Below are 19,142 nucleotides of genomic sequence, written 5' to 3'. Positions count from 1 at the left end.
ATGGCAAAGGCGGGAACAGAAAAATAGGGTCGCCCCGCCCAAAAGTGTCGCCCCGCCCCATCGTCCAGAGTGCACTCTGGGGTTACTCGTTTAAATTAGATAAGGTTTTTATTTTCTCCCCTATTAACGTTTCATACTCCTGTCCAGTTGGTGGCGGTAATGCGCCAATTTAGCAATCTCGAGTGTTGGTTCCTTGGTGGAATAAAAAGAGTCTGATGAAGCTGTAAAAAGTAGGAATGTAGCATATAGACGATTAAGGAAATACCCAATAATGATTAATGTAATGGAGTATAAGCGTTTAAGAACAGTTATAAAAGATGCAAAGAGAAATAGTTGGAGGAAGTTTTGTAATACGTTAGGTCCCGAAACTGTGGTCAGCTGTACGTATAATGTCAGGGATATATAAAAGAAGAGCAATACCAGTGTTACTAAAGGGTGATGTGGAAGCAGTCTCCAATAAGGAAAAAGCAGATATGTGTGTTGATAGCTTTCAAGCAGTGCAAAGTTCAGAGAGTGTGGGGGTTTAGAGATGTAGGATGAGAGATGAGTTGATGGCAGGTAATCAGTGGAAGTTGGGGAGGAGTTTAGAAAATGATAATCCTATTAATTTGTTTTTTGGATGCAATTATGTCTGGGGCAATTTGGGTGTCATATGAGTTAGTTAAACATCTGGATGAAATTGTACTTGATGAAATCTTAGCTTTGTTTAATCAAGTGTGGGAAGAGGATAATTTGCCCAAGAAAATTGAAACATGCTGTTGTGATCCCAGTTTTGAAGCCAGGTAAAGAGGCATCTGATCCTAGCTCATATCGTCCAATAGCGCTTAGGGCAGTGCTTTGTAAGATTATGGAGAGGATGGTAACAAACAGATTAGTATATTTTCTAGAAACTAAAGGACTCTTGTTGATATCCAAAATGGTTTTAGGAATGGAATCAGTTGCAGAAGGGATTAATGGTTAAAATTTTTGATTTAGAAGTTAGGGAAAGAATGTTTAATTGGATAAAGAATTTTTAATTAAAAGAACAATTCAAGTTAAAGTTGGTAGTGTTAGTTCAAAGATTGTGGTAATAGAGAATGGAACTCCACAGGGAAGTGTTATCAATCAAGTGTTGTTTAATATAATGATCAATGATATCTTTGCTAAAATAGAGAGAGGGTTTAGGCTTTAGAGTTGAAAATTGAGTTTGCTTTTCTTCAGGAAAAAAGTGTATAATCATTTTTACAGATGGGTCTAGAGATCCAGTTAATGGGAGAGCTGGGTTTGTGGTGTATGTGGAGAAACTAGGGATGAAAATTGGTCAACGTATTTCAAATGGAAGCTCTGTTCTTGCTACTGAGCTAATGGCAATTCTGTGGGCTTTATGGTGGATTGAAGAAGCCAGTTTGAGAGAAGCTCTTATCTGTTCTGACTCTGCAGCAGCTCTGGAAACTTTAAGAGCAGGAAGATCTAAAGTTCGCCCTGATATCGTAAATTTTTTTAGAGTTGGGTTTACTTGCAATATCACTTTCTGTGGGGTGCCTGGGCATGCTGGAGTGATGGGGAATGAGCAGGCAGATTATGTAGCGAAAGAGAGCCTAGGAAGATAAATAAATATTCATGTATCCTTGGGGAGGGTGGAACTGAGGGAAAGGGTTAAATAATTCTTAATAAAAGCAGAAAGGATGGGAAAAGGAAATCACTGGTAGACACTATTTTTCTATTCAAGCCAAAGGTAGGAAAAAATGTTTTTGTATCTGTCCATCCCGCAATCTGTGTAGATTGAGGTTGGGGCAGTGTGGGTTAAATTATTTTTTGCATAATATAGGAAAGCTTAATTATTTCTGGTCTATGTGAATGTGGGAATATGGAAACAATAGGACACATTTTCTTGGAATGCAGGATGTATAATTTAGAAAGAAAAACACTTTTTGATAAATTGGCAGAACTTGGAGTTAAAGTATTTTCTGTTACTTCTTTATTGGGACACAGTGACAAGCATAAACTGATCTCTGATGCAGTTCTTCAGTTCTTGCCTAATACAGGACTGTATATAAGAATTTAGTTAAAATTTGACCTGTGGAGGGCAGTAATACGCCCAGTAGTGTCTACACTGCCGGAAAGATAAGAAGAAGAAGAATGAGCCATTATATACCATAAACCCGTTTCGAAGAGAAGAGAAGAAAGAAGAGGAAAGAAGAGCAAACTGCATAATTGGGGTAAGGCTTTCTTAGATAAACACGGTAATTACAAGTACTGCCATATTTCATTTATATGAAGGTATGTATGGAGTATTTCGATATTCAACACATAGGTGCATGCACTGTGTAGTCACGTTTTGTATGTGAAGCACAGTGTTGAAGGAGTTAATGTGGTAGTGTTTATTTACTATACAGAAACAGTAATTATGCATGTTAAAGAAAGTCAAGAAAGTAACATACTGATATATAACACAAAATTGTTGAAAAATACTTTTTGTTTGCGTATAAGGACTTGTAAGTATCATTATTTGCGTATAGACGTTTTTCCTGAACACGGAAGTAAGTCCGACTCTTAACTGAAAGAATGCTTTGCATTTCCGGTCTGCATTGTTTCTAGTCAAATTAGGGTATATTCCGAGCTAATAAACTACTGTTAAACCTATTAAAATGTTTTTAAAAAGCACATGGCTCCATAGCGCCATCACTTGGCAATGTCGCAATTATCGACATTTGTCAGTGCCTCACTTTAATGAGTGTGTAGATGACACGAAGCAGCGGACATTAGCTACATTAAAAACAGATGGACGCTATTTGAATGGGTTCCTATGGAAACCGGAACAGAAAAGCATTCAATCTGACGTTAGAATTCGTAATGAGGGCGCTCATCGTTTAGTCAGGAAAAAGGTCTATACCCACCTATTTTGTTTCTGCGAAGGTTCGTACACACTGCAGTCACATACTGATTGTAATAGTAAAAATTGGTTCGGCATTTCCAAGTAATTTAACAATGAAAGTTTTGCAGATTTCGAGTGCACAATATTTACATAAATACATTAGTTGTAAGTTAAATTGACTGGATAATAGTAAACCACTTTTTAGAGAACACACCACTGATGATCTATCAAAATTTCAGTATTCGGTATCAACACCAGGAAAATATCATGGTTCAGTGTTTGATACCAATTTTGGTACCATAGCGAAAACTATTGATTTGTTGTTAATTGAATATGTTTTTTTTTTTATATTTTATATTAAAATTATTAATGCTATTAGAAAGAAATCAAAAGGGGTTTATTTATTTATTTATTTTTTTATTTTTTTTCATGAAAATGAATACACCACCGTTGGGGTGCATCAAACAACTCAAAATTTTGAAAAGTTTTGAAATATGATTCGGCTCTATATCTAATGCATGCTTACATCTAGTAATATACATTGTGGCCAAATGTAATATTTACTGTATATAAATATAAACTGTATATTTACCGGATCAACCACACCCGAGAAATGAAAAATATGTGTGATATTGATGAAGTAAACAATGCTTTATATTTACACATTTAGATTAATTAAGATAGATTAAGATCAGATAGAATTAAGCACACAAATTACATGACATAATTATCGAGAAGTTAGATTATTAGAAGTTAAAAATCACCTACTGTATTAATATCAGCCCTCCAATTTATGTTAATAAAGGATTTATTAACACACTATTACTATAAATTGTGTTTATTACTGTTCATTAATTATTTACTTACACTTTCTTAATTATCTTATGAACCACTGATAACAACTAAATAACTGTAAATAATGTAATACTTAATTTAGAAATGATAAATTGATCAATAATAAAGTATGAAAATACAATTATTAAACACATTATAGTTATATGAACAAAGCATTTTTAGCTGCATTTATCAATTGCTTACTACTGTCTATTAATGTAGATATAATGATTTACAAATGATGAATTTAATTATTTAATATATAGATTTTAAACTTTTTTTTAGTTAGCTGAGCAAGTATCAAGTAGACATTACAAATTGTAGCTTTAGAAAGAAATATTTTATTTGATTCAACGTTAAATTTATTACACATAAACATTTAGGCTGTAATGGCATAACATAAACTATGGAACATAAAAGAAGATCATTTAAAAAAAAATCTTGGTATTTTTGTTCATACGTTGAAAGTCATTGGTAACCAAAACAGCTTTGTTACCAAAAGTCTTCAAAATACCTTCTTTTGTGTATCACAAAAGAAAGGTTTGAAAAGACATGAGGGTGAGTAAATGATGACAGAATTAAAAAATGTTTTGGGTGAACTATCCCTTTAATGTTGTTATTATTGTTATTATTAGTTGTAGTTTGTTATTATTAGTTATTAGTTGTTTTTTTTTTTTTTTTTTAATGTACAAATGTCCTATCTACAATCTATTTCAATATTTATTAATTAACTAAAAATAGTGACGATGTTTATCTTAACCATAGACTGTTACATTGTCATATTAACGCCAGCCCATGACTGTATAGAGCGACGCCAGCCAGTCAGAGCCATACAGAGCGATTTGTGATAAGCTTTTCACCCAGAGTTATGCCGCGTTCAAGGCAACCCGTAACCCGTGTTTTTCCAACCTTCTACACGTGAAAGTGCACTGGAACGGCAGTCAAACCCGTGACTTCCCACTCGTGAACTCGTACTAGATCGATGGACTCCCAGTTACGAGTTCTGACGTAACATACAATATCAGCCCTAATGCGTGCGGTGTTTATGCAAGTGGTACACGGTGGAAAAATAGAGCATATGGACAATATAACGTTGCAATCAAATTAATAATAATATAAAAATAATAATAATTCATAAATGTGCCCAGGCAGTTTGGCGTGACTTGCCTGGAACGCTACAAAGTCGTGAGTCGTGATTTTAAGTCGTGTTTTACGAGCTCAAAAACCTGCCTGGAATGCGTAGCATTAGCATGCTGCACATTTAATGTTAATTGTAAGGCCTATTATTACATTGCATTTAGTTTGAGAGCAAAAGAATGACAACATAACCTGTACATTAGTTGATTTGTATTGCTTTTTACCTTCCCTCCAAAACTTTTTTTTTTTTTTTTTTTCAGGCAATTTTATATTTTGAAAAAAATTAAATAAAGCAAAGCCGTTTGAACAGCGCTCTTCACTTATTATTTTATTTTGGTACCATGACCCGCACTTACAAAACTACGGAGCCCCTTACGTCACCTGTAGAAGAAAAATAATTAATCCGTGGGGACGGTTTTGCAATTCGTTCCCTCAGTTTATAAACCGTTCTCACGAATTCTTAAACTGTTCCCTCAGTTTAACAATTCGTGCCCACGGATTAACAAACCGTGCCCACGGATTAACAAACCGTGCCCACGAATTTCCAATCCGTGCGCTCAGATTTTGTAAACCGTACCCTCGGATTTTGAATCCGTACCCACAAATTCATAATCCGTGCGCACGCTTTCGCAATCCGTTCCCACAGTTTGTAAACTGCTCTCACGGATTTGTGGCCCCGCCCCCAAATTCAACCAGGACACGTGTTTATATGCTGGATGCATTGTTTTGCATTTATTAGACTTTATTTCTCAGTAGGCTATATGAGACTATGCAACAATGACAAAACAGAGTTTTTAGCTTTATTTTATATTAATCACCAATAGATTAGCTGCCAAAAAAACCTGTGTTTTAACCTATTGGTTATTAATGTAAAATAAACGATAAAAAGAAGCCTGTTTTGTAAGTGCGGTCATGGTACCAAAATAAAATAATAAGTGAAGAGCGCTGTTCAAACGGCTTTGTTTTATATAATATTTTTCAAAATATAAAATTACCTGAATTAAAAAAAAAACGAGTTTTGGAGAGGAGAAGGTAAAAAGCAATACAAAACAAATAATGTACAGGTTATGTTGCCATTCCTTTGCTCTCAAACTAAATGCAATGTAATAATAGGCCTTATTTAATAATAACATTAATAGTGCAGCATGTATCTAACTCTGGGTGAAAAGCTTATCATAATCACAAATCCGTGAGAGCAGTTTACAAACTGTGGGAACGGATTGCGAAAGCGTGCGCACGGATTATGATTTTGTGGGTACGGATTCAAAATCCGAGGGTACGGTTTACAAAATCTGAGCGCACGGATTGGAAATTCGTGGGCACGGTTTGTTAATCCGTGGGCATGAATTGTTAAACCGAGGGAACAGTTTAAGAATTCGTGAGTACGGTTTATAAACTGAGGGAACGAATTGCAAAACCGTCCCCACGGATTAATTATTTTTCTTCTACAGGTGACGTAAGGGGCTCCGTACTACACAGTCTTCTTTTTAGCGTTTATTTTCCAATAATAACCAATAGGATAGAACACAGGTGTGGTGTTTTAGCAGCTAATCTATTGGTGATTAATATAAATAAAATAAAGCTAAAACTCTGTTTTGTCAGTGTTCCATGGTCTCATAGCCTACTATGAGAAATAAAGTTTAATAAATGCAATACAATGCATCACAAATCCGTGAGTGCAGTTTACAAACCCGTGGGAACATATTGCTAAAGCGTGCGCACAGATTATAAATTTGTCGGTAAGGATTCAAAATCTGAGGGTACGGTTTACAAAATCTGAGCTCACGGATTGGAAATTCGTGGGTACGGTTTGATAATCCATGGGCACGATTTATATTTATTTATTTAACCGAGGGAACAGTTTAAGAACTCGTGAGTACAGTTTAAACTGAGGGAACGAATTGCAAAACCGTCCCCACGGATTAATTATTTTTCTTCTACAGGTGACGTAAGGGGCTCCGTGTGTACGCAATATCGTTTTGCTTAATAAACTTATTTGCTCTGTTTACATAGTCTACTGACACCTATTGGTTATTTACTGGTACTACTGCCTTAACAATGACACTCCCAATGGATAAAATGAGGATAATTTAATATCATTTAATAGAGCCGTGTAATGTATAAATAATGAATATCAAAAAATAGTCTGATAGACTGTTTTATATACAACACATGACTTATTTTGGCATACAACAACCAATTTTTAACCAAAGACTAGGCTATGTAGAATGTGAATTAACTTTTATTAGTAACTTTGGTAAGTTTCAGATTTCAATTCATAAATAACATCGACGGAGGGGGGCCCAAAAAATGCATCCTGCCTAGTGTAGTCAATTTATTTAATCCGGCTCTGCCGAGAGGCCGTGCTGTATCATGAATAAATCACGGCTGAAGGGCGTTGTTAGGCATGACGCGAAGCGGAGTGCCTGCAACCCCTTCAGCCGTGATTTATTCACGATACAGCACGGCCTCAAGTACCTTATTGCTTTTATAAAACGGTTACCACACAATAAAAATATTAAAATCAAAAATATATATTAATTTATATATATTAAGTTGTACGTTTTCATAAAGTAAAATCATTAACTGCCTTCCGCTGTAAAAAGTAGTACCTAACTGCTGCAGCTGTGTTTACGTTGCTAAGGGTGGTTGCTAAGGGGGTTCAATGATACACAAAACTGTTGAGTGAAGCGGTCATAGCAGTGCTGTATCATGAATACGACACAGCTGCTGACCAATCAGAATTGAGGAATGGAACTAACCGTTTTATAAAGTATAGTATAGTATATAATAAAGTAATACTCTAAATAAGAAACTAAATCTGCCAGCAGGTGACGGTAAATGTCTTTCATTCGATTTGTTCAAACAGCTGATTCATTCAGGAATTCAGTAAACGGCTCACTTCTGAATGGGGCTTTAAATCATTGATTTACACCATTCGTTCAAAACGTGGATACATTCAGAAACTAAACACTGCTGTGTTGCTTGGAGACAGCGCAGCAATTCTGGTATGGCTTCAAAAGTAATATGTTCTCTGCAAATTTGAGAAAAAACACATACTATTGTTTTTAAAATATAATACAATATCAACTTCTTATTTACTGAACTGTTGTATAAAATCATAATTGAGATTGGGACAAAACTCACACTTGTGTAATATTGTTCTTGCTGCCCGTGTGATATATAATTATGAGACAAAACACATGGACTACAGGGGCATTTTTTGCACCAATATCTTAAATTTTGGGTCATAACTGCATTTATAGAGTTATTGCCCCACATCATATTTTTTACGAGGCAACTATATGAAATATAAGACGAGGTAAAGGTCTGGGGGCGGGGTCAGCACGTTATTTTAAAATATTTTATTTGCGTTATTTTTTTAATAACTAATTAATTAAGTTAACACGTTAAACTGACAGCACTACTATTTGCTAATGCTCAACTAATGGTTCATAGTGTGCAGTTAATATTAAGTATTAAAGTGTTGATTTTCAAATTACAAAGGCCACAATTTGAAACATGCGTTGCTTGTTTTGAAGCATGTGCGCGCACAAGTTGTAATGACAGTGAGGGTCTCAGAGTGACATTTCATTATTAAAAAGGCTCGGTCCGCATTGATGAGAAGAACATTCTCAAATTTACATTGCGTGATGTTACAACTGCCATTCATTTAGTGCTTATGCCGGAGATACTGTTGACAAGAATCAAGGACAAAGCAATATGTGACCCTGGACCACAAAACCAGTCATAAGGTTAAATTTTACAAAACTGAGATGTATACATCATATGAAAGCTCAATAAATAAGCTTTCTATTGATATATGGTTTGTTATGATATGACAATATTTGGCCGAGATACATCTATTTGAAAATCTGGAATCTGAGGGTGCAAAAAATCTAAATACTGAGAAAATCACCTTTAAAGTTCTCCAAATTCAGTTCTTAACAATGCATATTACTAATCAAAAATTACATTTTGATATATTTATAGTAGGAATTTTACAAAAAATCTTAATGGAACATGATCTTTACTTAATTTCCTAATGATTTTTGGCATAAAAGAAAAATCAATCATTTTAAACCCATACAATGTATTTTTGGCTATTGCTACAAATATACCCCAGCGACTTAAGACTGGTTTTGTGGTCCAGGGTCACATATGCGTAATTTGCTCAGGTGAAATGCTACAGTAGTACTACAAATCTGCAGAAGCGTTTGACATCACGCATAAAGGCGCCATGATTTCTGCAATGAATGAATGAATGGCAGATGGTGTGACGTGCTGTTTTGTTTACTACACACATACTAAAGCACGGACAACATTCGCGGTGTTTTCAGCTTCTGCTGTCGATATGTACACACACTATCATCTCCAGCTGCTCTGAGAGTTACTTCATTAATTTGAGAAAACTAACGTCATATCACATTAGGGCTGGGCGATAAAACGATAACGATATATATCGCGATAGACAAGAGATCGATATCAATAAAAAATGTGTTCGATAAAACGTTCGATATTTTGTATTCTTCGTCGGCCCGCCCAGCCCCCTTTTAACGTTCAGTTCATAGCGCAAGTTAAGGTTATCTTTCCTACAGAACGGGTCCATGTTGTTGTATTAAACTAAACAAACTAAATAGCCTTATGTTATTTATCTTATTTACACGACGGCATTTGATTTCTGTCTCTACATGATCGCGCGTTTACAATGTCTCCTCACAGACGGGAAGGCGGACTCCATTCATAAAAACGGACTTTACTATAGGGCGGAATGCCGCGGAATTCGTCGATTTTTGGACCAATAAATCAAAAGTTGGTCTGTTAATTAATTCAGATCGCGATATGGACTAGTGTCTGTCAAAACTGAAATGCAAAAAGACCGTTTCAATAAGAATCCTGCATGTTCCGTTTGCCTCTATATGTAATATGTAATGTAATGGAGGAGACGCGTTTTATTTTCACTACTCGCATACTGCACACGTGACGCTCCCGCTAATTTTTGGCCTTTGCATCTCACATGAACAGACAAACTCCAATAAATACATCTCCAAAGCTGCTGTGAGTGTCACTTTTTGTCAATTCTACCGTTTCATTAGTGAAACTAGCATCATTCATATTGTATACACACTGAAACTTCACGGCAACCTGTCAAAATAAAAGTGCGGTTTAACGTGTAACAGAACAATATTAGGCTTGTATTACTGTACAGTATAATGTAGGTGTTTATATGTTCACATTTAAATAATTTACATAAAACAATATATATGATAAAAAATAAAATAAAGAGTCACCACTTAATTGTTGAAAAAATACTATTATTATTAAACCTTTTTTAACTGAATATAATTTTTCTTCTATGTATTAATTTTAACAGTAAAGTTCCGTTTATTTTTAAAAAATAAATCTGTGATTTTGCTTTCATTTGATTATCAGAAAAATTAAAACAAGAATTTCTGAGAAAAAAAAAAAAAAAAGATTGTAAGGCCCTATTGCTCAAAATGTTGAATGTTTTGGACTTATTTTTTCACTTAAATAAATATTTTTGTTATTACACAAAGTATAGGGTAAAGTTCCGGGAAAGAAGTAATGTTGGCTACTGGCAACCAGAAATCTGTGCAGAAAAAAATATAATCAGCCAAGTACTTTGCAACAACCTCTGACCTGTGGTCAAGCAGTACTTCTGGGCCATACATTAGCTTGACCATTCACTTCATTGACAATGAATGGGGTTTGAATTGAGCATTAAGAGATAATTAAGTGTATATTGTGACTTTAGACTTATGTTTACATTTTAATTATTTGAGTTTTTTTCCATGGTTTTTTACATTTCTGTCTTAATAACTGAGGGGATTATGATCAGAGGCAGGTTAAGTTTAAAATAAAAATGCTTGAGTGTAATATATTTTTCTCCTGGTCCTTATTTTAAATGGGTCATAAAAATATCAATAATTATCGATATCGACCGATATGAAACACTGATATCGTGATATAGTTTTCAGCCATATCGCCCAGCCCTATATCACATACACAGTAGCTGCAAGTTCTTTACGGCAACCCGTCAAAATAAAAGTTTAGTTTAATGTTAAGAAACTGAGTCAGACATATATTACTATTTAGCATTCTTAAAGCTTAATGTAACAACAATGCTACTATACTACTATAATACTACTATACTACTATATTTTTAGATGAGTAATCACATTTGTTTTCTTTTTAATTTTTACAGTAAACCTCTGTTGTGCGGCACTTTGTTTGCCAAAAAAATAAAAGTTTAATTTTCATTTGATCAGGATAAATGAAATTAATGTTTTATGCCTTCATTTCATTGGGGTACCTATCACAGCAAAAGGTACTAAAAGGGTGGAGCTACACTCACTGCAGAACGGTGATTTGTTGAATAGAATCATCTCTTGTGCATGCTACAAGGGGATAAAGCCTCTCTTTCAATTGTTCAACCATGCTGTTAATGCATGCTAGCTTATTTACATCATAGTGTGCAAACACATAAAAAATAACAGGGTATTTGATAATTTTATATTTTCATACAGACAGCAGCAGTTTCTCAATATGCATTCTTAACTGTTCTTATATATTTGTAAAATGTCATTGTCATTGCCCATAAACTAACATAATTTTTTTAAAAGGATAGCACCTATTTTAAAAATATGCTATGCCGATTTTGGAGCTGTGAGCTCCACACAATCACCAGGCGCTCAGTGCTCATGTGTCTGCCTAGAGCAGGCTTACTTCAGCTAGTCCTTCTGACATTTGCCACTGGGTCTGATGTCTCTGTAGTGATTAAATTAAATATAAGATACGATTTGTTTTGGGTATTTAACAGGCAATCATTGGTCTCAATCTATTATTTGTTCCTAGTCATCTTGTTTTGGCTAACCACAAAGTTATGTTTAACTTTATATATTTATTTTGAACCGTAGTACAGCGCTGCCTGTAGCATATGTTTGACTGAATTGTTTGCTTTTGTCTATATTTCCTCTTAAATAAGCCTTATATACTTTATACGTATACTTTTATAATGTCTATTGTTGTTCATTAAAACTGACATTTAACAACAAGAGGCAGAGTTGTGCTTTTTGTCATATTATGAGTCATTTTTGTCCTATTGTCGCACTTTATTGTCGATCACGCCTATCAAGTAAAGGTACTGTTGCTGGTGTGAATGCAAGCTGGATCAGTGTATTCCATCCCAAATTGTACCGTACTGTACTGTACTGACCCATACCGCTCGGTTGAAACAAGACATTAAGTAGCACTGGTATATTTGTAGCAACAGCCAAAAATACATTGTACAGGTCAATATTATAGATTTTTCTTTTGTGCTAAAAATCATTAGGATATTAAGTAAAGATCATATTCCATGAAGATATTTTGTATCATTGATTATAAAGAAACTGTGAGATCGCGATGAACTAAGTTGAGTAACGTTTTGTAGTGATAATAAAGGGAGCGTGCTTTGCACACTTTCTATAATCCATTCAGAGTTTGTATGAAACTTTTGTTTTTCGGACACATACATGCTGCAATTCGGGAATGACAGCTGCATATTTATGCTTAATTCGTTCTCGAAATAGAAGTGGCTGACACAGTGATAACCAAAGCAATTGATGGAACAAAAAATACAACACAAGACACCTGTATAGCTGAGGTGTGTGAGGTGATAAGCAAAGCACGCTGAGTGTATTGAGCGAGTCAAGTAAATATCTATTTCTTAGAGGCAACACTGAAAAGTTTGCAGTTTGATTGGATATGTCAAAAACAAGCGAGTAAAACAATGCACAATTTACTAAACGTAGGGAGAGAGTTAGAGAGAGAAACAAAAGAGGACACTTTTGTTGCGTGATCTTTGTTGCTGTTCATTTTAGCACATGCATAATGTGGATTAGAACTAAATCGTAAATATAAAACAAAATTTATAGGGGCATTCCCTATGAACATTTAGGCTATAATCTCTTTTTCTGCACCAATACAAATATCTGTGCTTCATGAGTGTTTTGTATTACATGAGTCGCTTTGGAATATAAGTCGCAGCATGTTTCAAATTAGAAAAAAAAAACATGACGTATATTTTTGATGTTCAGTTATATTTCTGAGTGACAAAAAGTAACAAAAAATGTAAAATACATTTTAATGGCCATAATTATATGTGAAAATATCTGTTTGCTATATGAACTAAGCTAACTAACATTATACATATTCTTTTGGGTTCTGTACCCACCCAATATTTGAAAAATTTACAAACGCTATGAAAATACATCTTTTGTGTTCAACAGAAGAAAAGTTCATACATGTTGTTTGGAACAACATGAGAGAGAGTACATGACAATTTTCATTTTTCAACTATCCTTTTAAGCAATGTCACTTAAAACACTGTTCACTGACAAGCTACGCAATATCACATTCATCATTGAAGGCGATACATCTCTAATGATATTACATAGCTTGTCAGTGAACTACGGCTCTGTGTAGTAAATGCCACTCCATTAATGAGCATGTGAATGAGATTTACGACTAATCACAGAACCGACATTACTGACGAGATGCACATGATCATTGCATCTGATTATTTCCACAGCCCTAGTTGTGATGAAGTTAACGTGATGAAGCCAAATAGATGAGTGGTGTGTTGAGGTACAGAGGAAGACAATTAAATATGCTAGAACAAATAATGGGATTTTTTTTATATGTCTCAAAGGAGGTGATCCATCCATCTTGATATGGCAAGGGATTTCAAACCTGGGGATCTGATCTTTGCTAAAATGAAGGGTTATCCCCACTGGCCAGCAAGGGTAAGAAAACACTACTAAATGACCTTTATTATTGTTGTTATTATCATTATTATTAATTCATTACACTTAAATGCTACAGTCTGATTAATATTTAGTGCTTTGTTATTTAGTGTTTATGTATGCTGCTGTTTCATGTTTAATATATGCTATTGTGCCATTTCAGATTGATGAGATTCCATATGGAGCTGTCAAACCATCAAATATAAAGTTTCCTATCTTCTTTTTTGGCACTCATGAAACGTAAGTAGAGATTCATCCAAATCTTTACTTATATAATAAATTGTTGTGAAGCTTCAAATGGTCGAAATCAAAATGGCAGGTTCTTTCAAGTCTTGATTTCGCAGTTGAGTTATGGTTAAATAGATGTGTACAAGTGGTTATGTATTACATGCTTTCTGTTTAACATTTTAGAGCATTCTTGGGTCCTAAAGACATCTTTCCCTATTTGCCTAACAAAGACAAGTATGGCAAACCTAACAAAAGGAAGGGCTTTAATGAAGGCTTGTGGGAGATTGAAAACAACCCTAAAGTGGAGCTTAATGGACACAAGGTACTGTTGTCTTGCATTGTTTTTTTTTTTCAAAACCACCCACAAATGCAGTAGACTCACATGTGTGCACAGCAGTGCACAAATGCATGCAAGAAATTCACATATACAGTAGGTGTGTCACACAATAATTGCTGATGCTTTTATCATGCCTTTTATGATGGTAATGCATTAACAATGAGAAATAGCTACATTTGTTACAGAAGTTATAATTCTTTCATAACATAAAGATTAACGTAAAACAAGACAACATAAAACAAGCTGATCACAAAAAAAACACAGAACTTTGAAAATGCCAGAGAAACAACACTTTAAATCACTGCTATGGGAACAACGATACTGGATACATTATATTAATTATTAGTTATGTAATTTAGAATTTGAATAAGAGATCAACACCAATAAACTTGGGGTAATCATAAATTGTTTTATTCATTACATAGGGCTGGGTATCGAGTTCGATACTTTTTAAGCACCGACCGAATTGTCTTGATACTATCGAGTATCGAAAAAATCATTTTCGTTCGGTACCAAATTTCGATACCCAAGGATATAATCTTGTCAACGTCAGTGAGCTAGAAAACGTGCGGTATCTTTAACGTGCCCGGATCAAATGCTGGTGATTAGCTGCGGCGAGGCTGCCTTGAAAATCAATAGTTTACGGCGGTTACGCCCACTCGCCCAGAGCTTGTCAAATGTGAGGCTGTAATGTACACTATACTTTAAAGCATAGCATAAATTTAACGCAAACGATGTATAAGCGATCAAAAGTATTGCTACATTATGCCAATATTGACGGCAACAGCGTGCGATGCAATATTTGTAAAAAGGTTATTGCGTCCAAGACTGGCAACACGTCAAATATGAGAAAACACCAGACACATTCTGTCGTATACAATTCTGGCGCCTCAGTCTCAATATAGTCTCAGTATAGGTACAACGCGACATACATTCACATCAAACGAGAACTCAGCGGCAGAGTTGCACTCACGCAGGGGCATAATTTTCACTGGGGACACGCTTTTCAAAATCCCGTTTGTGTCCTTCCACTTTCAAAAGGTTTTGTTAAAGTAATCTCTTGTATTGTAGAATGCACGCTCATCACCGCCGAGTTTCGCGGGATTGTTGAAACGAAACCAAAAGTAACATGCGCACACGCATTTAAAGCAATTTTAATACCCCACGTTTAGAGAACGACTCCCCAATGTGCGCAAATTAGGCTACATAAAATATTGAAGCTGTTATTAGTATGTGGGCTAATAAGTTGTGTAGTTGTCTATTAATAGCTCTGTATCATGCTTGAAGATTCAGTCTCTGTTTGCACTTTGAATTTTGAAAGAGTAGCCTATTTTGATTATGGCTGTATTTATTGTCTACAGGACTAAGAAAGAACTGTGTCGTTTATTTTTTGTTATTTATAATATATTTTGTCATTTATTTAGATTTTAACCTAAATGCAGTGGTTGCCTCTAATTTAAATGGCTGTACCTATAATAGAGAAAATAAACACATTGTTCATGTACTCATATTATCATTCATTCTTGTCCCTTGCTTAAGGTGTAAACTAAATATATTAAAAAGGCTTTGAGAATCAGCCCATTTGCTTGTAAAACATCGGCAATCAAAATCGACCATGAAGAATCAATATCGGTGCTACATGCTAATTTTTCTGAAGAAGAACTGTTGAGTGATTTCAGGTGATCTTAAAAGGTTAGTTCACCAAAAAATGAAAATTCTGTCATTAATAACTCACCCTAATGTTGTTCCAAACCCATAAGACCTTTGTTTATCTTCAGAACACAAATGAAGATCATTTGGATTTAATCAAAGAGCTTTCTGATCCTCCTATATTTACTGGATATGCATTTTCAATGCCCAGAAAGGAACCAAAAACATAGTCAAAATAAGTCAATGTGATATAAGTGGTTCAATCATAATTATATGAAGCTGCAAGAATACTTCTGTGTGCAAAGTAAACAAAAATAACTTTATTCAAAGATTTATCTATGGGAGGATCAGAAAGCTCTTGGATTAAATCCAAAATATCTTCATTTGTAGATAATTAATGACAGAATTTAAATTTTGGGGTGAACTAAACCTTTAAGCAGCAGTGAGCCTGACAAATACTTAAATCTGATTGAGTTAAAACTGTTTGAACTTTATTAAAAAAACATACACTGATATATTGTCTTAACTACACTTTGTTCATTTTGTGCTTTTGTTCCTTTGTTTATTGGTCTTAGAGATAAGCCCAATGTGAAAGTGTCACAAACATCCTGAAAAAGTAATCTTGTTAAAATACATTTCTTAAAATAAAAGTATCGAAAAAAGTATCGTTCGGAACCGGTATCGAATTCAGGGTATCGGTATCGAACATTTTGGAACGATACCCAGCCCTATCATTACATCATATATTGGATTTTTTCAGGAAATGGGCAGACTAAAATAAATATCAACACAGAAGCGAACAATAAATAATAAAAAAATCCCCCAAAAAAATGAATAGTTAATTTAATAATTTAATAATGTCACGTGGGGTTTTGTTTTGGGGTTTTCATGTTCATGTTTTCATGTCTTTTATTATGTAATCGTTATATGCTGTGGTGTCTTGCTTCCCTTGCCCTCGTGTATTCCTGTCATTGGTTCCCTAGTCCCATGTGTCATGTTCTGATTGGTTGTCCTTGGTTGCTATGTCTTGTTTCTTGTTTTTCATTGGTTGTTGGTGTCATGTGACCTGTATTGTTTTGTATAAATAGGCCTTCTGTTTCATTGTTCATGGTCGTGTATTAATGTTGTAACCTGCTGTTTGGTGAGTGTCTGTTTTCAAGTTTATATCAAGTCTGTTCAAGCCAAGTCTTTCAAGTCAAGTCTGTTTATTCCATAGTCAAGTTTATGTCAAGTCAAGTCAAGTCTCATCATTGTTTGGATTATGTTTATTGTTTTGATTTCACATTTGGATTAATAAAGCTGCACTTGGGTTCGTCACATCTCGCCGTCTCAGTGGACTGTTCGTTACAGAATACGCGACCGTCAAACATGAACCTGACAGTTGCTCTCCTAGGACTACGTCAAGGAAATCATCCGATTGAGGATTATGTGGCAGACTTTTGTGGACTGTGCCATTTGGTAAGTTTCAACGATGTTGCTCTCAAAGACATTTTCCGTTTTGGACTTTCAAGTGAAGCTATTTCACATTTAATGCCTCGTCACAGTCCGCACTGGACTCTGGAACAATATATTGATTTTGCGCTTCGATTGAGTGGTTCCTCGTTTACGGTGGGGATTGTGGATGAGGAACCCTGCAATCCTGCAGTTGCCACCATGCCAGTTAAACCAGAGTCTATTCACGCCACGTCTGTTGCTCCAAAGCCTGCTCACGTCACGTCTGCCGCTCCAGGGCCTGCTCACGCCAAGCCTGCCGCTCCAAGGCCTGCTCACGCCATGCCTGCCGCTCCAGGGCCTGCTCACGCCATGCCTGCCACTCCAAGGTCTGCTCACGCCATGCCTGCCGCCATGCCAGAGTCCACACCCAAGTGCAGCTTTATTAATCCAAATGTGAAATCCAAACAATAAACATAATCCAAACAATGATGAGACTTGACTTGACTTGACATAAACTTGACTATGGAATAAACAGACTTGACTTGACTTGAAAGACTTGGCTTGAACAGACTTGATATAAACTTGAAAACAGACACTCACCAAACAGCAAGTTACAACATTAATACACGACCATGAACAATGAAACAGAAGGCCTATTTATACAAAACAATACAGGTCACATGACACCAACAACCAATGAAAAACAAGGAACAAGACATAGCAACCAAGGACAACCAATCAGAACATGACACATGGGACTAGGGAACCAATGACAGGAATACAAAAGGGCAAGGGAAGCAAGACACCACAGCATATAACGATTACATAATAAAAGACATGAAAACATGAACATGAAAAGCCCAAAACAAAACCCCACGTGACATAAGAACAGGGGACAAAGGCAGACAGTGGGACAGTGGAGGTCCTGGGCCATGGAACAGTGGCAGACAGTGGGTCACTGGAGGACCTGGGCCGTGGAGCAGTGGCTGACTGTGGATCAATGGAGGTCCTGGGCCGTGGAGCAATGGCAGACGGTGAAACACTTGAGGACCTGGGCCGTGGAGCAGTGGCAGACTGTAGAACAGTGGAGGGCCTGGGGCATGGAGCAATGGCAGATCTGGATCATGGAGCAGAGGTGGGCCTGGACCGTGGATCAAAGGTAGACAGAGAAGCTCTGGAGGACGTGGGCCATGGAGATATGGCAGACAGTGGAACAATGGAGGACCTGGACCGTGGAGTGATGGCAGACAGTGAAGCTCTGTAGGATCAGGGCCATGAAACAGTGGCAGACTGTGGAGTAGTGGAAGCCATGGCGGGGCCGGCAGAGCAGGAAGCCTAGGCGGTGCAGGCAGAGCAGGAAGCCATGGCGGTGCAGGAAGTTCATAAAAAGGGTGCCACCCTTTTGAGAGGTTCTGCCCTGAACGCCGCCTCCTTGGAAGGTTCTGCAGCTGGTGCTGCCACCTCTGGAGGCACTGGCGCAGCAGACTCATGGACAGACGAGGCCTCTGGAGCAGACTCGTGGACAGACGAGGCCTCTGGAGCAGATTCATGGACAGACGTGGCCTCTGAGATGCAGTGTGCAGCCCACACACTTAAAATGGCGATGGCCATCACAGGCAGCGCAGTGGATAGAGGGAGACCCACCGGGCTAGTGGGTGTAGGGACCACTGGGATGCCAGCAGCTCTCACTGACATCATTGGTGGGTCCATCACACTTGCAATCATGACATGACGAGGTTCTGAAGGATAAGGTGAGGCATGGCGTGGCTCTGGCAGATCAGACGAGGCATGGCGTGGCTCTGGCATAGGGACTGTGGATTGGCTTGACTCTAACATGGTGGCCATCTTGGCCGGGGACTCT

General features: G+C 36.4%; 1 protein-coding gene across 1 annotated transcript in view; it reads left to right on the top strand.

Moving 5' to 3' along the window:
* Window positions 1-2,073: 2,073 nt before the first annotated feature.
* The window catches only part of psip1a (PC4 and SFRS1 interacting protein 1a), a 35,759-nt gene continuing 18,690 nt past the window's right edge, over window positions 2,074-19,142 (top strand). The window contains exons 1-4 of the mRNA XM_073842629.1: window positions 2,074-2,198; window positions 13,539-13,632; window positions 13,796-13,872; window positions 14,044-14,182. Coding sequence (XP_073698730.1) covers window positions 13,561-13,632; window positions 13,796-13,872; window positions 14,044-14,182 — 288 coding nt within the window. The 5' untranslated portion in view covers window positions 2,074-2,198; window positions 13,539-13,560. The remainder of the gene's footprint in view (window positions 2,199-13,538; window positions 13,633-13,795; window positions 13,873-14,043; window positions 14,183-19,142) is intronic.

This window comes from Garra rufa, chromosome 6, assembly GCF_049309525.1.
Source record: "Garra rufa chromosome 6, GarRuf1.0, whole genome shotgun sequence".
NCBI classification, from domain to species: domain Eukaryota; kingdom Metazoa; phylum Chordata; class Actinopteri; order Cypriniformes; family Cyprinidae; genus Garra; species Garra rufa.
This window is presented reverse-complemented; position numbering and strand designations above follow the sequence as displayed.